Source organism: Neodiprion virginianus, chromosome 2 (genome assembly GCF_021901495.1).
Source record: "Neodiprion virginianus isolate iyNeoVirg1 chromosome 2, iyNeoVirg1.1, whole genome shotgun sequence".
In the NCBI taxonomy this organism is placed as follows: Eukaryota; Metazoa; Arthropoda; class Insecta; order Hymenoptera; family Diprionidae; genus Neodiprion; species Neodiprion virginianus.
This window is the reverse complement of record NC_060878.1, coordinates 10956559-10977035: the sequence shown is the minus strand read 5'-3', so window position 1 is coordinate 10977035 and position 20477 is coordinate 10956559. Positions and strand designations below refer to the sequence as shown.

The window sequence follows — 20477 nt, the reverse complement described above, 5'->3', positions numbered from 1 at the left end:
CCTCGCCTCTCGCGGTGAAGTATGATAAGATTTGCGTACCTTGTGAAGGAAATCTAACTCGAATATCAAAGTCTGAAAGGTTATCGAAACGTCGCAACAACTCTGAAGTGAGGTGAATTTTTCGCTCGGGTTGCTCTACGGCTGCATGGAGACGGTTTTGCGGTTGATTTGAATCGCGGGTATCTGCAGTAAGTAGTTTATCGAATGCACATCAAATATCCCTGCGAGCGCCGAGTTCCATCGTGCCACTGTAGCCACAAAGGATCGGCAGAGGTAAAAGGCAAATCTGACTGCCGAAGGCGATTCCGTCGAGATACACACGACGAAAAGTTCGGTTGCAGGACGAATATTTTCACAGCTTCGATTCAAAGGCCACTCGACGTGAATTTCAATGTGATACACTTTCCTTTTCGCGAAAGAAAGAAAAGAAAAAAAAAAAAAGAAAATGATCAAAAATTGTGTAACACGTTGAACCACGTATTTTCTCTGTTTTTGAGTAGAAGATAAAAGAACGTATATTTAATTATTTTTTCAAAATGAGTACTTTTGATTTTCCATTTCAATTAATCAAATGAATTAGTAACAAATAACGAACAATCGGTTTCTGAAATAAACTAACTGTCATCGTGTTATTGCAAAACCGACGATTTTTTTTTTTTTTCAATTGTTTTTTTTAGTTACGTTTCCGAAGTAAATCAGCCCCAACCTCTCTTGTGAAAGAAAAACGTTCCACTCTCATTTTTGGCTAAACATTTTCTTTATTTTTCATAGAGCGAAATCCAAAAATCTTAACGAAGTCTGAAAAATGGTCTTCTTGTAAGATACGAGACAGATGCGTGACACATGACACAGTTTTTTATCAACAATTCTCCGAAGTGTAATAAATTAAAGTTAGTTTCCTTAGAAAGGAGTCTTTGTTGAACAAATGTCAAAATTTATGTGGTTTAATTAAAATTGTTCGCGTTCGTTCATCTAATATCGACCTACCACAATTACGGTTGAACAATTACTGCGCCGACATTTATTGCCATAAATCTAAGAACGACGAAGGTTTGAATTCCTATGGCTTTTATCGCGAGAAAGGAAGTCGGCGTTTATCAATGCTACGTGAAGCTCAATTACGCATTAACCAGTTTCTCATCTGATCGCATAATTTCTTGTACATGACAACAAGATTGTATCTGCTATCTACGTTACTGGTAATTTTCACTGCGTGTATTATACTCCCGTAAAATTTCATCGTTATTTGTTTCAGGGTCCCGTGAGATTCTACGGAAATGAGAGAAAGGCGTACATCCTGATGAAACAGTTTCAAAGTAAGCATTTTTTCTATTCAAAATCATAAGCGAACGTTAACGGCTGGCAAGGATTTTAAATCCGGAGAATCGTTGAACTAAAATCTGGTACAAGTTAATTCGAAAAGTATCATACTAGGTAAAATTGCTACAATCTTCTCGGATAAGTATTTCAAAGTGTATTCTACGTGTAAGTATTATACTAATTTGACATTCGTAACTTTTGGAATGTTTCATCGGGAGTTCTAACAGAATCACGTTTTTGGGTGGAATTATTCATTCATCCTTTTTCTTTTTAACAAATCTCCGAAGGTTGGAAACCTACAAAACTCATGAAGAACCTTTCGCTTTTGATTCCGACAACGTCTGGCACAGTTCCCTTGAAGCAGCTAATTCGATCCCCTTGTTCAAGACATACTGAAGTATCACACACGCGGTGACCTTAGACCGATATTGATCGGTACGACGAAAACAATTTCCGAAAACATAGTTTAGAAAAGGGTATTTTCGAAAGATATCTCTGAACGAAATTTTCCCACTAACTCAGTCCTACCACTTATATTTTGTGGTAAAAGATCACTGGAAACTTTGAATCAGGATCAGATGGATGCGATTCGATGGAAAAGGTGCCCGAGCGAATTCAGACCCTTGGACTATTTTCATCATGGGAATGACCGTGAAACGTTTCACATACATGACGTGAAACGTGGTGAAATCTATACTTATAGCCAAGCTTCCAATCAATCGATTCTTATAAATCGGGATGGGACGGTCGGTAATATTTTCTTATACCCCTGTCGTTTTTTTCGCGGCGTGAGTATTGATCGAAAAGAGTGCTTACACGTATATAATATGTATATACACACAGGTGCGCGTGAAATATAACTTCCGTTCCGAAGCTTATGTACGTACGAAGGGCAAAACGCCAAACTGTTCCCCTTGCACGTAATAACAGTACCGCGGTACCTTATACCTACAACCTTGAGGCGGGGAATGGGTGGGAATCAGTTCTTTCAATTTTCCAAACGGTAATTAAGGCTCGTCTCCGAGGGGAAGGAGAGAAGCCGGTAGGTAGAGATTAAAAAGTTTCCCCGGAGTAAAATCTACGCTTATAATCAGGACGACCGCGAGCCCGTGTAACTCAATTCCATTCGCCTCCGTTCCACTTGCTCAACAGTAAACGTCGGTTACCGTCTCCTCGCAACCTGGTGTAAAGCTTAATCCAACACCGGGAACAACTGCCGGCCAATAAAATAAACCCTTCTACCAGATGTTGGCGGTACGCAAACGGTACTCGGTGCAAAGCAATCATGATCTACTTCTTTGAACTTGAAATTAAAGGTCTTAAATTAGCGGTTGGAAACGGTGTTACACCGGCCAGTTGTTCGTATTCTCAATGGCCTTGGGTTGGAAATTTGATGAGTCGACGCAGTGTGCGCGGTAAGATGCCCAACAGAGCTATTTTCAATTTTGAAGAAAGGCTCGACGCGCCGAGGAAATGGGGGGAAAACGGGACCCTGGGGAAAAAAGGGGACCTCGTGATCAATCGGGATTCCGGGGCATAATGGGACCCTTGGGGAAAATAGCGTCGTGGCAAAAAGAAGACCCTAAGAACAAAATGGAAGCTTGAGCAAAAATGTGACTAAGGAACGAAATGAAATCTTGTGGTTAAGATAGAATCGTTGGAAAAAATGGGACCCTGGGTGAACCGAGACCCTGGAGCAAAATGGAATTTTCACACGGGCAGCCGTAGCTAGGAAAGAACAGGATCCTGGGACAAAACGGGGCACAGTGGAGTAATGGGACCTTTGTCAAAACTGCAACCCTGGAGCAAAACAGGATCCCAGAGTAATACGGGGAACTAATGGAAAATGGCACATTGGGGTAATACAAACCCTTAGAAAAAATGGAATCCCAAAAGCGTTGAGTAATTGGGATTTGAGGGAAAAAGGGGATCCTGAAACGAAATTAAACTCCGGTGCAAAACGAAAGTCTGGGGTTAAATAATCCTCTATGAAACAAAGGGACTCTGAGACAGAACGGGATACTTTGACAAAACGGGACTGTAGAGCAAAATGAGTTGTACAAGAGATGAACCATTTTTTTAAGGTCGCCAATTTCGCGCTGCTTCCCCTGGAGTGAAAAATAACACTCTATCTCAGCAAATTAAGTTAATGATAGAATCAAGCAAAGTGGTAAACTATAACAAACATTGAAAAGAAGAAAAACTATTTCGACACATCGCAAATCGGTCGAATAGTCGTATTGGACATTGGAAACAATTAGACCATATTGAAAAAACTGTAATATTTGGAATGGTTTTTCTTTCTGCAATACCATTTCGTCAAAAGAAAATTGCAATTTTATTTGTAGTGTACTAAATAGAGTCTGGTGGAAAGAAAGTATCGTGTAGAAACGAAGTCCGTTTCAAATTTTAATGGTCGTTTTGTACAATTAACCTCAGTCAATGACTGTGGCATAGAACCCGGTGGATGGTATGTATGTGGATGGTATTAGCATAAGTTAACAGCTGCGAACACGCATACGAATGTTGAATCAGGCGGCGTCGTTCCAGGTGGCAGCGAGGTCAAGGTTGGCGAATATAACGGGGTCACAGGTGAACTGGATCTCACGAGGGGCCAGCCATTGGAGTGGCGAGGCAAGTCACCGCCGAAGGACAGAACACTGCATATTATCGAGCACTCGATGGTGAACACAACTATTTACGCCGTCTTGGCGGCAGCTGCCAGCGTCGGAATTGTCATGGCCGCCATTTTCCTTGCCATTAATATCAGATACAGAAATCAAAGGTACGATACCTTGCCTTTCACCCTTCATGTTGCGAAGAAAGATTCGCGCAGTGACGTGAAGCTGGTAAAATTAAAAAAAATTCTCTTTGTCGCGAGCGCAACAAATTCTTAACAAAAAATAGTTTTCCCATCGCATTAATCGACTTTCATCGTATTATTGGGATATTAAATATCGAAAGATGCCATCTGGCGGCAGAAAATTGACTGCGCTACTGTCCGTATTTAATTACAAAAGTCATTCCTCAACCTGTATTTCGCTATTAGTTGACTCAATGTTACACGAGAAAACTGTAATCACTTGCACGATGCTTTCCGTCTCTTTATACTCCCACGATTTTGGTTAGACCGTTGCTAAATATATCAGCTGATTCTTCGGCGCGACGCCATATTGGGTAGGAAGATCGATCGTCTTTGAGGTGCGTTTTTCCGTGGTATTGAAAGATATGCTCCCGCGTTTCAGGTACATAAAAATGTCTTCGCCGCATCTGAATAATCTGATAATCATTGGATGCATGCTGACGTACAGCAGCGTGATATTTCTCGGTTTGGACTCTCAGTTGTCATCAGTGACGGCATTTCCGATTATTTGTACAACGAGGGCGTGGCTTTTGATGGCTGGATTTTCACTCGCCTTTGGCTCGATGTTCTCAAAGACGTGGCGAGTGCATTCGATATTCACGGATGTGAAATTGAACAAAAAGGTGAGGCGAGGGGAGGTGAACAAGGCGGCTGAACTCCTCAGGCTAAATATACAGTCTTCGATTTCAATCTTGTGCAGGTGATCAAGGACTATCAACTCTTCATCGTCGTTGGCGTTTTACTCATTCTCGACTTGGCAATCATGACGACGTGGCAAATAGCCGATCCCTTTTACAGAGAAACTAAACAAATGGAGCCATACGTGAGTTTGGCAATATTCAGAATCCAATTATCGCCTAACATGTTCTCTGGGTTTCTGATTTCAAGCGAGTCATTAGAATATTTCCTGAACTAACATAAAAAAAAAAATGTGTCGGTTAGAAGTCGTGAGATTTTGACGAGGTGACAAACTGGCAACTTCTTATTGCTTGTGAATTAAGCTATATTAATAAAAATGACCACGAACGTTATTCTTTGAATTGGAATCCATTTTTGTTTCATTCCAATAAATAAAACTTGTAGCTATCGATGTGACACGTTCAGGCGATTTCGAATTCTCTAATTATGCTCACTTTTTTCAGAGTCACAGCGCTTTAAATTTCCTAGAAAACAGAACTTGAAAGAAAAGTAAAAAAAAAAAAATACGACACCTGAAGTTTCCTTAATTTTCCTTGATGTCAGCACAGCGGCAAGACTTATTTTAAAAACACTCGGATTCCATTTGAAAAAATTTCTCTCACGTCAATATCTCGACCACGATCAATTTCATAAAAACATCATCTTACCATTTTGAGTCCCTGAAGCTTTCCATTGAAATGTGGCGCGATGAAACCGTTACTTTGAAGAGTAATCTAGTACGACTTGCTTAAAATGGAACAACCTGCATTCAAATAAATTCTCTTACTGATATTATCGTGAAAAAATTACGAAATTTTCAGCCTCATCCTTCCAGTGAGGACATCATCATCATTCCCGAAAACGAGTACTGCCAAAGCAACAGAATGACGATCTACCTCTGCAGTATATACGTCTACAAAGGTCTTCTTCTGGTAATACAAACTTACCTCAACAACGATATTGAATCCGAATTTCTTTCAAATTATTTTCATCGTATGCTTTCTGATTTTTGGAGCTGTGATTTTGGATTCTCAACTCCATGTTCCCTAAAAGACGAGATTAATTTGTGTAATAACTCAAATTTAGCGATCAAATTATTCACTAATAGAAAGATTGGGGAAAATAATAATTATAATCAATTTTTTTTTTTTTTTTCAAGCATTTTTCATCCATGTATCTATTTACCTATTCGTTCGAAAGGAAATAATTTTGAAACAAGCGTTGACATGAAATGTTAATCGGTAACTCGGCATGTATCATTTATTGTCATTTTACTAAAAACACTCACAGGTAAATATTGTGTTCAAAAATACAGTCGAATTGTATGAGTGATTTTTTGAATTCCATTAATTTTGCAAGGTATCAGATTAGCGCGCCACGGAAATTTTCTTTTTCGAAATAATGAAAAGAATCAAAATAGTTGAAATAAAACTTTTGAACGCTTTAGCCTTATCTGTTTTTGAATTCTAACGTGATCCTGATCGCGCAAAAAAAAAAAATGCAAAAATTTCCACGACCCTTGAACCTCGGTGATTAATCAACCGTGTTGCATTGGTCACTTGACATTTGTAAATATAATATCCGCGCACCGTAAATGACCTCAATAATAAATGAATTATTTTGCGCTCTGGGTAGTAGCGATAAAGTATCTGGAATCACGCAAGGATTCGGCGAACAAGGTCAAGGATATTCTAGCAACCACTTTCCGCCCCTGAATCTAAATGTGCAAAATTTATTCTTCATTAGACGGTTTCGTTGCACAGATATTCGGGGCTTTCCTTGCCTGGGAAACTCGGCACGTCAGCATCCCAGCGTTAAACGACAGTAAATACGTTGGTATGAGTGTTTACAACGTTGTTATAATGTGCGTTACCGGAGCGGCGATAAGTTTCGTCCTTGCCGACAAGCAGGACGCCATGTTCATAATCCTCGCCGTTTTCATCATCTTCTGCAGCACGACGACTCTCTGCCTCGTCTTCGTGCCGAAGGTAATTTTAATCTGTTAAGGGGATATACAGAGTGAATTCCTAACGACTGCACGCTCCGTCGTCTGCTGAAATTCAACGCGCATGCGCTACAATCCGAGAGCAACTGTCTGCCAGGGCGACCAACTGTCATAAATTTACACAATCTATATTTTTGAGGTTAGAGTAAAAATACAAGTTGCAGGTGTAAAGTACCAGTGAAAAACTATTTGCAGTTTCTTACGAATATTTCGCAGAACGAATTCATAGTCTGTCGAAACTTTATTTTTCGTTGATAATATTGTAAGCTTAGATTTTTTCTGACCAAGTGAAGTCAGAGGTGAGAATCTGACCAGTTTCCAGAAAGCCACATATTTTTCAGAACTCCATTTTGCATCTCGCATTAAAAATAATCCGAGTTTTGATGCTTGCGCGTATTTTTTTGACGATATCGCGTTTTCATTGAAATTGAAACAGTTTTTCTTTTTGAATGCGGCTGAAAAAGTTATAATCTATCTGGAAAAAAACATTTTCAAGTATATAATCGTAAACTAGAATTGTGGAAACTTTTCAAAAATTTTCAGAATTATTTAGGTTTTCACATAAATCTGTCGTAATCAAATTTCTGCGTGAAAATTGAAAAATTTTTCACAAAATTCTGAACATCTGCTAGGATTGAAAATAAATCTATCGGAGAGTTTCAAATTGGTAGCTGTCTCAGTCTGTTTCACCTCGAGACTGAAATACGAGGAAAGTCCCACGCGGCTCACGTGACCCACAGTATTGAACCACTTTGAGGTTTCCCGCAGCTAATTCCGTCTGATGTGCTAGCGATCCTCATTACTGTATGAAAATAGGGTAAATTATCCAATTACAGCTGATAGAGTTGCGCAGAAATCCGCAAGGGTCTAGTGACAAGAAATTTAGGCCGACGTTGAGACCGACTTCGAAAACTAGAAGGGACTCGTCGGTGACTGAGCTCGAGGAAAGGTTGAAAGAAGCCAAATCGACGAATCAAAAATTCAGGAAACAGCTGCTGGATAAGGAATCAGAATTGCAGGTGAGGCTCACATTCAAGATTCGTTAATTGTTTCGGTACTTTCGTACTTTTGCAGCTTGCTCATTGGATACATGAATTTTTTTCATTTATCATCACTTCAAAACCTTGGCATGAATTCAAGTATAGGTGTAAATTGTTTCCGAGTAAAGGTCGCGGTATGTTGGGTTGCCTACCACTGGGGAGAAAAAATATCGGTAATACATCTTACTGAATTATCGATAAGTATCACATTTAAAGCCCTCGCGAGTCAGCTGGAACTGCCCGTGTTGCCAAGTTGTGTGAATTTAGCCAAGCATGTGTTTCATTGTTTATAACCTATGCTGAAGTGTTCAGTGATTGCGTTCGGAATCGAAGTTGAAGCGATTATACGAATTGACTTGACTAAAGTGATAATGACTCGGAAGATCTGTTTTACCGATATTTGTTCCCCTCAGTAGTAGGCAATCTGACATACCCATCATCAATTTCTATTATAGCCGTTAACAAAACTAATTCAAGTATTTTGAAATTTTGTTCCCAAGTTCGACGAAAACCGGACTTTATACTTGGCTATGGTTCTGATGTTTTTGGTATTCAGAAAATTTTCCTGAAAAGGCAAATGCGATCTATATGAAAATTTCACCACAAGTTCGTCATCCTCAGATTTTTAAATAAAAATCTTTTCCACTACAACGCTGTATAAAAAATATCAAAATCGCGATGCACTGTTTTCTTCGAACTTTGAAACACTATAACTCAGCCGATAATCATCGGTCAAGCAAATTCAGAAAAGCCTGGATTTGTGAAAAATCGGTTTACGTTTAATTATATTTCCACGGCGCCAATTTCTCGCAAATGATTCGATCACAATTGTATTGGTACAACTGTCATTTTTTCTTCTCAAAACTGGGCAACTTTCGTCTGAAGTTCTTTTCTAAAAAATCATTAGTTTGAAAGGTGTTTCTAATGAATCAATTAACGGTGTGATGTTTGGCTGAAAATCGTGACGTTTTATTGATTTTATTCCAAGATAATCTCAATTTGAGTATTTATCAAATTAACGTATCTGTAAGCTACAAAAATCTCTTTAAATAAACAAAAATAACAAACACTGGTATCATAAAAAAAAGTTTAAAGAGATCAAAGATTAATTTCAAATTGTTTAAAAATTTTTGAAAATCTAGTAGATTAGCTCGAGAAGACTATTTTGTGCAAAGTCATTAAAATAAATTTTCTTTCTTCCCAGTAATGTTTTAATACTTCCGATCGGTCCATTGTTGGAAAATTAAATATTAATCGATATCGAAATGATTGCAACTGAAAATTGTTTTTAGCGAATTTGTAAGAAATAAAAGTTTTGAGAACAAAATCGAACGCGTTTAATAAATTTATAAATACTTTGAATGAATTTAAAAGAAAGCATCGATATCAAAGCTCGTGTTTACAATCACGGTATTTTATATTTTATCGTTTTCAATGAGATTTTTGTAACATAAAAACACAATAGTTTGATAAATACTCAACGTACGACTATCGCGTAATAAAATTCATACAAAGTTATTGATTTTCGACCCTCCAGCCTCCTTATTAAAAAAGAACACTCTTCAAATGCGTCGGCAAATAATTTCCTGACATTTCTCAAATCGTCACAGATGTTCGTTCGACGATTGGGTAATAACGGCGTTCCCGATACCCAGGAAGTAATGGACAGGTTGACAGTCCCAAGGCCAGAGTCGATTATTAAAAAAGAAGGTAAGTCGTTTTTCATTCATTCGCGAGATCATTCTGCCAATTATAATAAATCAACGCTGCTGCCACGTGACGAGGAAGGTTCATTTCCACTCGAAGATTCATAATTTCATATCAAGACGCTTGAATAAAATAATATGTGCAAATATCTTCACAGTCGATTAATGAACAGAGAATTAGCGATACAAAATATCGCGTAACGGTTCCAACAATTTTCTAGAATAAATGTCAAGGCTTTGAAAGAATAAAACTCGAGAAAACTCGCAGGCGTTTTTGAAAGTATGAAACGAGTGCTGAATTGAACATTTTGAGTTAACGAAAAACTTATGTAACAAGATTACTGTGCGGTATTTACAGCATCTGTTATACCTTGTAATACGAGACCGATTCGGATTACGAAATATATAAAATTCGTAATGTAGGAACGAGAATTCTCTGTTCAAACTCTTATACTTGTATATATGTTAGAGCTCACTGTGCAGGGGCATGGAGCAAATGATTACAAAGGTTAGTTAATCCAACTCGAACAGTACGTTGGCAAAAAATCCCCTCCCAAAAATATTCCAATCACGTTTTGCATGGCACAAGTAAGTGCTTTAGTTGCAGAAATATACCTACTTGCGCCTACCTTTAAAAATACGTTTTTCAATGCTTGGTAAATTTAGTGTAAAGTCCTCAAGTAGCTCCTGGTAAGGAAATTATAATGTCCTTTGTAACATAGCGTTGAAAACGCTTCATGTGTCGATTGTTGAAAGGTTTTTTGCATTTTTGTTTTTATTTTGTTGCTTTTACTACGATTAGTGGCTATTGCTGAAAACAACAAGCTTAGATTGTGTTTTTATAAATGTAATCACGTAAGACATCTGGTGTTGTTATCGGGGGATCAATTTTTGCCATACTGAAAAATTATTTCTTACAGTTTAAACACACTCTGGTTATCTCTGATTTTATCCTGATGACATATATATATATACAGTCTTGATATAAATACTTTAAAGAACGTCTTTGCAGGTGTTTTTAGGTTTTTGATGAAGAAATTCAAATTAATGATTAAAATTATTTTCGAAAGTCAATTTACACGGCTCATAGACGATAGAAGTATTTCAGAGATTCGATGTTAGGAAAGTATAACAGACTTTTGCAAAAAAGTTGTAAGACTGTGAAAAAAAATTTGCCGCTTTTTTGAAAATCATTTTAAGAAATTCCGCGCCAATGCATAAAACATTTTTTTTTTTTTTTATACCTCCATAAAATCTATGAGTCTTTAAATTACGTGAAAACAGTGAAAATTTGAAACTTTGCAAAATTATTTTATGAAAAATAGTCGGATAGATTTGTCGACAAGATACTGATGTTTTTAAAAATCCGAAAACATTTTCAAGGTGTAGTAACGTTTACCTGGCCTCGGAAGGCAAAAAAAAAAATTCATTCGTTATTGAATTTGCAGATTCCATTTATCAGAATTAAAAAAAAAAAAAAAAAACTAAAGAGACAAAATTATTCAATAATCTCTGAAATAAAATGAATTCTGTTTTCAAATAAATTTTCCACGAATCATCACGGAATCCGATATTCTCTACGAAGTATTTTTAATTTTATCGGAAACAGTGTAAAATAAATTTTGAATCGTTTATCTTACCCAAAACTTAAAAATTTCACTTCATAATCTTAATTCGTGTTTAATATCCCGTCGGTTGATAAACCGCGGATAAATGATAATTGCATTTCAGTTTAAAACTGTTTTACGGAGGGTAATGTAATTCAGCAAAGAAGTTGCCGCTTTGCCGGTAAAGATAAACTATAGCCAATTTAAAATTTACGCACTTTTTAATGTCAACTCTTATAATACCAGCGAATTTTCAATAATAATAGGATATTGCAGTATTGTCACACTTGGACAAAACAATTTATCGACGAATAAATTCATTACAATGGAGTTCAAAAAAGACATTGAAATAATCAAAATATTACAGAAATGATATTAACCATCGAATTGTCATCATTTACAGATCTGGTTGACGCACTCAGCTGTGTTTTTAAACTCGGGGTGGACAAAATTGAAAGCCACGAAAAAGAATATCACAAATTGAAAGTACAATCAAAGATAAATTGTTCGATTGCTTATTTCAAAACATGTTTTTACTTCATGCGATTATTTGTTGAATTAATTATTATTTCACAAGAAAATTACTTGTGAGCGAAAAGACAGGTAAAATTATTTCGCAAAGTTGACATGATTTTTGTACATAATTATCTTATAATCTACGTTTCTCTGGGTCAAATAATTTTTATGCTTTTTTTTTTTTTTGTTTTTTGGGAAAATCGTACAAATTAAATTTACTTGAACTAGGAAACAGAATTTACAATTTCAATATCAATGAGTTCTTTAAATATTGTTGATCTTCAAGAAAATTTAAAAAATTTCTGATCAATGATTTGGTTTCTAACCTAACACCAAGAAATTTCGATTGTTTGAAAAAACGTTTTTACGGTTTATCTGATGTCTCGAATTGCAATGATGCAATGAAAACTTGAAAGAATTAATCACACGCTAGAATGAAATATCTGACTTTAAGCGATAGAGTTCTCTGAAAGAGAATCGACTTCATTTCCGTGCTTAAATTGAATACCAACATAGCAAATTGTGTGACGCGGAGATATTTGATAATCTTCATTCTAATCAAAATATTAATTTCCGTACCTATAAACTTCCAGCGTTCTGTATAATACTGTATTGATTTCATCGCTGTCTTTCTCTACATCCTATAAATTCTATTCGAAACGTAAATCGCCTTGTCTGTCTGGAATTTCAGGCTCGGATTCGCACGCTGTGATTCCATAATTGTTATTTTATAACTGAAACAGTACAGGCTGACTTATTCATTTTGCAATTAGGCTTATGATTCAAAGTTCTTTAGCAAATTGAAAAAAAGGAATTGAAAATATTTCGCGTTAGTAGTATGAGCAAGCAATGAAGAATTTCGCCAAGTTTCTGGTTCATTTTGATGAATTTTTTCATCAACTTAGAAAATGTTTAACGTTTTTTTAAGATGTTGCGATTTTTTATATTACTATTGTACTTAACTTTGTGGTTTTTTGTTTGAGTCAAATAATTTGATTGCGAGTACAAATATTCTAGATTTTAAACCATGCCAATCCTGCCCAAGTAATCTAAAAACCGTTCGTAGGGTCAGATTAAAACTTCGCAGTTTTGAAATTACGGTGAATCATTGATTTTGAAAAAACCGAGCGCGACACAAACCTGTGAAAAATGTATCTGAAAACTTCTTTCAAAATTAAAAAGTTCTCATAAACTCTGATTATCTCTCGATTATATAATTTTCATTATTTTCAGGTAATTTGAACCCTTACAGAGGTTTTTTAAAAACTTTTCAGATACCCAACAATTTCAACTAAATTCTAGTCTTTAAAATCTTTCGGAACCATCCGCAAAATATCACGTTATGATTTCTTAAAAAATCAAATGATATTCAAGAAATTTTTCACCACGAAACTCACCTCGAATTTCGTATCTTTGATTGGTACGCCGAATTAAAGAAATCAGATCGAATAAATAAGTCACCATTCCATAGATATTTGCTCGAGAATATTCCGAGGCATTTGTCCATAGGAGCGAAATTAGTTTATTATAACCTGACTTCACGTAGCTAATTTTTTTTATACACTGCATCTTGAAAATGTTGTTAATAATCCAATATGCTATAGGTATGCATAATAATATGTTGATACGTAGCGATTAACAAATAATTCCAGGAGGTATTCATTCACAGATAGGGTGTCTAGCAATTGCAATGATTTCAAGCAGTTTCAAAAGAATTCATGAAATTTCAAGGAATTTCATACAATTTCATGCGAAAGTGATTTCAAGTGATTTCAAGCGATCCTTAAGTGATTACTATCCGAAGTGGTCTGCGATTTCAACAAATGAATACCCCCTCGAAAAAATTATTCAAAATTTCACACAGGGAAAATGTCAAATGATTTGAAAGAGTAAAATTGAGCTCCCTAGTTCGATCCCATACAGTATAGCAATAACAACATACCTGTAACAACCTTCGTTATGAACCCTTACGTAGAATCGTTTGCATAGCCGAAAATACATTTTAGTATTCTGCAAACTCTAAAAAGCGTGAACGGGAAACAGAATTTTCTGTTACAGGTCCATCGATCGCAACAGAGACGACGGACATTTCGATGTCCATGTGCAGTCTTAATTCGACAACCGTGTCCCAACCCGAAGGGGAATACGCCAATTTACCCGGTGGAGACACAAATTCTGCAAGGTAGGTCTTGACGGCATGATTACCTGACACTTTCAAAGTGTAGATTTTTCTTTCCCCCCAATCAAGTTTCAAAATTTCCTTACAAAACGGCAAGATCACTTTTGCGGCGACAACTTTCTTGTCAGATTAAAAGCTGATCTGAAATCTGATGTTTGAGACCCGATTAAAAGCGTTCGATTAAAACTCATGTCCGATGTCTTTTTGATCCATAATTGGTTTCTGTACGATGAAGAAAAAAAATAAGACGTCGTCGGGGAAACGTCAGATTTTTTTTTTGATTTAAGAAATGAAAATTCGATAAGTTTCGTGATATTTCGATTCATGCGCCTATCAATCTTGACACTTGTAAACGGTCTCAATTTAGTTCCGGTCAGTAAAAATCTTACGAATTTGACTCTCACGTTTCAGGTGGAAAAATTTTTTTATACACATTTTCCAACGTGAAATTACGCCTCAGAATGTTTTTTTAGGCACATTTTTATGGTAAACGAAAGAATAGAAAATAGTTGAAACTTTAAATGTTCGTTTTCAGACAAACTATTCGAAAGACTGGAGTTTGAACCTAAAATGTCCGTAATAATGGGAGATTTTCGAATGTAATCGTTAAATTACTTCACTCATTTCTAATCATTTCAATCACCGATCAACATCAAATTTTGTAATGGAATCCAAAATTTTGACTTCCGTTATCATTAACGATGGTTCAAGATTGTACATTCGTCTTTTGTCATTACAGCCAAATAAAACGTAAGGTATTGTATAATTAGGTCAAAATAAGTTACAAAATGAAATACAAAGTAGACTTTTACTTTGTCCTGTTTACAGAATAAAATACAAATCCCACGTGTATTTTACCTAAATAACAAAAGATCATCCGAATTACACGTTTATTTCGTCCTATAACAACCAAACACAGTTATAATTTGCAGTTTGAACTTGATTAATTACAATTTGTAATAGGCGCTACCCAATACTGGCTGAAAATTCTTGGCCTCGACTAACCGTCAGATATTAGTGGTTAAAAACCGGAGATTGGGAGTTGAGAAAAAATGTTGAAAATAAATCAACAAGAGCAGTTTCGCATGGCGGGAAAAAATTGTGGAAAAAAAAAAAATAAAAAATAGAAATAGATATAAAAAGAAAAAAATAAAAGTGAAGTAGCTGAGGTGAATCCACCCCGCGTAAAATACCGGTTTGAGATTGGGCGGCCTAATTTCCGGCTCTCGTAATCGACCGTCAATCCTGAGATAGTCGAGCGTTTGAAATTCCAGGAAAAAGACGTCCTTCTCCAAGCTGCCGACGATCGCTATCGACAGCGAGAGGATCCCCCTCGTATCGTCGACAACATCGGCGACAGTCTTACACTCGGCGATGAAACAGCCAAGCGATTCAACCCTACGCCGCAAGACTCGCCTGAGCGAGTGCAGAGAGAGCGAACCACTCCTCCAAGAAAGTCAGGACCCAAAGCCGGAAGCTGGTGTTGAGTTCGTTCCGGAAGTCGCCGATGAGGGGGAGAGGATCATCCTCGAGGAAACTGACATCCCAAGGAACGGCAGACCACCCAGGATCAAGGAAATCATCGAGGAGTCAAGGCCCAGGCTCCCAACGCCTCCGCCCGCGTCGAAGAACGTTTCCTTCGGCGAACCGCAGGAGCAGAATTACCTCGAGCAGGCGATCCTTCCGCCCCCATCGCAGTTCGTCCCGAAACAAACAAGGCCGACGGGTGAGAATCGAATACGAAATTACAAAGGGTTGACGATACAAGGGGTGTTTCACTGAGAAACAAGTCGCACCGTGATCACAATATTTCGTGATTGCTTACGTTTTATAGAGTGATTGCCAGAGATTACTTGACGAATAATTTTACTTTCACACATTTCGTGATTGCATACGTCTCGTGGAGTGATTTCCAAAGATTACTTGACAGATAACTTTGCTTTTACATATTTCGTGATTACTTACGTCTCGTGGAGTTATTGCCAAAGATTACTTGACAAATAATTTTGCTTTTACACATTTCGTGATTACTTACGTCTCGTGGAGTGATTGCCAAAGATTACTTGACAGATAACTTTGCTTTTACATATTTCGTGATTACTTACATCTCGTGGAGTGATTTCCAAAGATTACTTGACAAATAATTTTGCTTTTACATATTTCGTGATTACTTACGTCTCGTGGAGTGATTTCCAAAGATTACTTGACAGATAACTTTGCTTTTACATATTTCGTGATTACTTACGTCTCGTGGAGTTATTGCCAAAGATTACTTGACAAATAATTTTGCTTTTACATATTTCGTGATTACTTACGTCTCGTGGAGTGATTACCAAAGATTACTTGACAAATAATTTTACTTTCACATATTTCGTGATTACTTACGTCTCGTGGAGTGATTACCAAAGATTACTTGACAAATAATTTTACTTTCACGTATTTCGTGATTACTTACGTCTCGTAGATTGGCTGCCAGTGATTACTTGACAGATAATTTTACTTTTGCATGCATATTTCATGATTACTTACGTCTCATAGAGTGATTGCCAGAGATTACTTGACAGATAATTTTGCTTTTACATATTTCGTGATTACTTACGTCTTATAGGGTGATGACCAGAGATTAGTTGACAAATAATTTTACTTTTACTAACAAGGAAGGTATCCCAGGTCGATCTCTACGATTTCATTTCTTTTGTAACATATTATATTAGACTAAAAACTAAGCGACACGTATTTTTTTTTTATCTGTTGTTAAACACTTTAAGGGGGTGAAACTACGGCCCAAAGTAGAGCATGCCAAGGGGCGATTAAACCCTTTTTTTTCAATTGAGAAAGTCATGTTTATCATTTCTCGTTATGAGAAAACTTTTCCAGTTGAATTGGTTTGAAAATATTATGTTCTTGTGGGTGATATGCCCCTTGACATATCTTACTTTGGAGGGTGGTTTCACCCCCTTACAGTGTTTGACGGCAGATAACAAAAAATACGTGTCGTTTAGTTTCTAGTCTACTAGAACATATTGTAAAAGAAATGAAATCGCAGAGATCGACCTGGAATACTTACCTTGTAAGTGATTTCTCACTATTTCTAAGATTTCATTTGATTTCTCATAGTTTCTAAGATATCATATGACTTACTAAGATTATAAAGAGATTTTTGTAATTCCAAATGAATTCTCATAACTACCAATCATAAATAATGCAAGATTTTATTTTAAATATTAGTGATTTCAGTGTGGTTTCCGCGATTATGAAATCACACCATCAGGGTTCACGTCTCCATCATAGAAATCCAGGCGGCGTACGATTATCGTGAAATTATTTCGAGATCCCCAGATCCCCTGAAATCCTTTGAAATCTCATGGGATATTTGGAAACCTTTGTAAAGTATTAAAAAATCCTTTGAAATTCTGAAGTGAAAATTCAGGAACACCCTGTAAAATTGATTAATAACTCTGAAAACTTTGAAATATTTAAAACGCTGTGAAATTTTCCCTTTTCGAAACCCTACAATAGCATTTGAAATCTTTCGAAACTTCAAAATTTGTGCAATCCTATGAAATCTATCAAAATTCTGTGAAATCCTACAGAATCTCGAGAAACCTTGCGAGATCGTTTGATATCAACGAAATCTAATCGAATCTCTTGAAATCCCTTAAGATCTCCAAAAATTTGTCAAGCTCTGTCAAATTTTTTAAAATCCTTCAAAATCTCTCGGAAAATCTCGAAATCTCTCGGATCCACTTGCAATACCATAAAATCTTGTGGTATTTTATGAAATTATTCGCAATCTCTCAAGTATCCTCAAGTCCCTGAAATGGTGAAAATTATCTGAAATCCCGCAAATTCGTTTGAAATTTTGCGTAATCCTATTAGATTTAGCGAATTGTTAAGAAAATTTTCGGTACAATTCTGAAAATTGGTGTGAATTTTGGCATTTTGATCACAATAATCGTAGAGAATTTCAATACAATTCTATAGGGATTATGAAGAAAAAATCAGAAAATCACGTATTACGAAGAAAAAAAAAATATATACTAATCTTTAAATAAATATAATTCCAGGAAATACGAATATTATCCGGGACACACAATTAAGGGGAAAATGCAAATTTTTTTGAAAAACTTTGAACTTGATTTGACTCATGGATTCCTGTGAAATCCTGAATTTAGAAAGAGTCATAAAATTTCAACGAATCTTCTCGAAAATATTTAGCATTTTGGAGTGTTCCAGCGAGATTTTCAGGTAACAATGTTCACCAGAGGAATTTTTCCGGTCAGGTTCCGTCACCGCGTCGTCTCATCAGTCGTCGTTGCGCCGGCGAGCCTCGGTAAAAAATAACGGGATCGGGCATCACCACGAGCTTTTTGAAAAGCGGCGGACGAGCGTCCCGGCGAACTCCATCAGCTACATATCGACGGAGAATATACGGTGCGCCGACGTCAGGACGATAGAGGAAAGCCTCGAGGGGCAGTTCAACAAGGCCTACATAATCGGGGAGTGCGGCCATCTTCGGCCGATTGGTGGCGCTGCCGGACTCAGGTGCGAACGACATGGTGGCAGAGGCCACAGCCACGCCGTACTGAACGGTGGCGCCCTCGACACGCCGACGCCGAGGAGACACCGGAAGCTCTGCGACAGCCACAACGCAAGCTCGCCAAACGTCCCCACCACCGTCAACGCAAGCTCTTCCGACACGGGTGAGTGAGCGCATGTTTTTGCTCAATGTAAACGGAAGAACACTCGATGCTTCGATATAAGACCCTAATTCGACAACCTAATTGATCGACTGATTTCTACGAATTATTTGCCAATCGATATAGCTCTTTTTAGCTTAGAGCTGATCTAAGTGGTGGTTGCTGAATTATTCAAATTACAAAATCAAAAAAGAAAGGAACAAGGTTTCATTTGTCAATATTTTTCAAGCTTGAAACGCATCCGAACGGCAAATTCTCGAGCTTGTCTATCACGGTCGGTCGAATTACCCACGTATTAAGAAATATACGTTTTCCAATACGTGCATGGAAAGTTGGATTTTTAAATCATGTGGAGCGTGCGTAAAGCACCCTATTCCTGAACAGTGCGGTAAAACAACAAAAGTGCATGCGCTAAGCTGAAATTTTCAGTCTCACAAACTAGGAATTTTTGAGTTCGACCTGAAGTTTGCATTTTTAGGTTTGCGCGTTTCACGAAGCTGAACTTGTACCTCTAAATCTCTTGATTGCCCTTGATCTAATTTTTAGAAATTGTTATTCTTCATTCACTTGCTTCTTAAAAGAAACTTCGATTTACAGATGTTGGAAAAAATAGCGTGTGTTACGCGGACGGTTGTGCGATATCTGACTCGTGTGTTTATAATAGTCTCGGTAACCACTCGTTGGAAATCACCCAGTTTCTGCACATGTAACACAATGTACCGTTTTCTAACTTAGTGCGGAAAATTCGATTTTGCGTACTCAAATCACAGCGATAAATAGTACATTCCCGCACTAGTGCGCAAATCGAATTTTGCGCACTCAGTGAGGAAAAATATGCACACCAGTTTGCGCAATCTACTAATTCCACCAGGTAATCTCAAAGCGCAGGTCTAAATGTCTCGGTCAACTTGTTGGGGTTCGCAGAAAAGTACGAAGAGTCGCTGTCGAACATAATCCAGCGATCGGTGTCGGAGAAGTCTCGGGAGAAGTGCGTTCGGGCCCGAGGGCTGCCAAATTCGGGCATTGGGGAATGTCCGCACCGAGGACCTCGTCGACTCCGGGAATGCCAGCACGCGGAGTCGAAGCTTCGGCAGCAGGCGAAGATGGACTACGTCCAAAGCACGCCGAACGTCGCGACGATACACAACAACAAGTTCGCAAGCGGAAACAGAGGCTCGACGGTCAACGTCTCGAAGATGTACAGTGCTGTGTCTGCTGGCGAGTTGTTGGACGTTGCGATATTGCCAATTTTCCAAAAACTCCTCAGCGAGCGGCACAAAAACACAACGCGTGGCGGCTACGGGGCGAGCTGTCCTAATATATCGATAAAGTGCGACATAGTGGAGTATCTTTAATAAACCGAGTAACTATAATTTGATTAATCTGAGTAACTAACGTTTATCAACAATCATCAGTGTGTCGATTACATAAGTGTCAACCGATCGTCGAATCTCGTTTCGTGGTGATTCACGACGAGGTTAACGAGTTTTTTTTTTTGTTTTTTTTTTCAATTATACGTTATATCTAGGCACACATCTCGGTGTAATTCAAGTCAATTGAAACCTCGTTCGGAACTGGTAAGTCTTGTCAGTTTTTACAAAATATGTAAAATTTACTGCTAACATTACGGAATTTGCTCTGCTGGTAATGGTAAGGTAAGAGAAGCTAAAGAGCCGGGGGAAATTGCAGTGTTCTTTTATACCGATTCGATTTAACATTGGAACCCCATAAGACGGATCGGTAAGCGTAGACCAGTAGAATTATCCCCGGACCCAATCGGACCCAACCAGCCGAAGGAAACATTAGCCCGAAGCTGAACGTCTTTATATATCTTCAGTCAACGCTTGCAGTACCGTTTATACT

At 37.5% G+C, this 20477-nt stretch overlaps 1 protein-coding gene across 5 annotated transcripts in view; it reads left to right on the top strand.

Annotated features, from left to right (window-relative positions):
* LOC124297926 (gamma-aminobutyric acid type B receptor subunit 2) overlaps positions 1–20477 on the top strand; it is a 187650-nt gene that overhangs the window by 164716 nt on the left and 2457 nt on the right. The window contains exons 7-19 of one of the 5 annotated variants that reach the window (XM_046749356.1): positions 1256–1316; positions 3856–4105; positions 4566–4806; positions 4884–5006; positions 5683–5793; positions 6625–6849; positions 7703–7885; positions 9517–9616; positions 10082–10120; positions 13794–13917; positions 15189–15640; positions 18198–18617; positions 19503–20477. The exon at positions 19503–20477 is cut by the window's right edge and continues 2457 nt beyond it. In XM_046749356.1, the coding sequence (XP_046605312.1) occupies positions 1256–1316; positions 3856–4105; positions 4566–4806; positions 4884–5006; positions 5683–5793; positions 6625–6849; positions 7703–7885; positions 9517–9616; positions 10082–10120; positions 13794–13917; positions 15189–15640; positions 18198–18617; positions 19503–19969 (2796 nt within the window). In that variant the 3' untranslated portion in view covers positions 19970–20477. Of the gene's footprint in view, positions 1–1255; positions 1317–3855; positions 4106–4565; positions 4807–4883; positions 5007–5682; positions 5794–6624; positions 6850–7702; positions 7886–9516; positions 9617–10081; positions 10121–13778; positions 13918–15188; positions 15641–18179; positions 18618–19502 lie in introns of all 5 variants that reach the window. The other 4 variants (XM_046749360.1, XM_046749359.1, XM_046749358.1 and 1 more) reach the window with 4 other exon arrangements.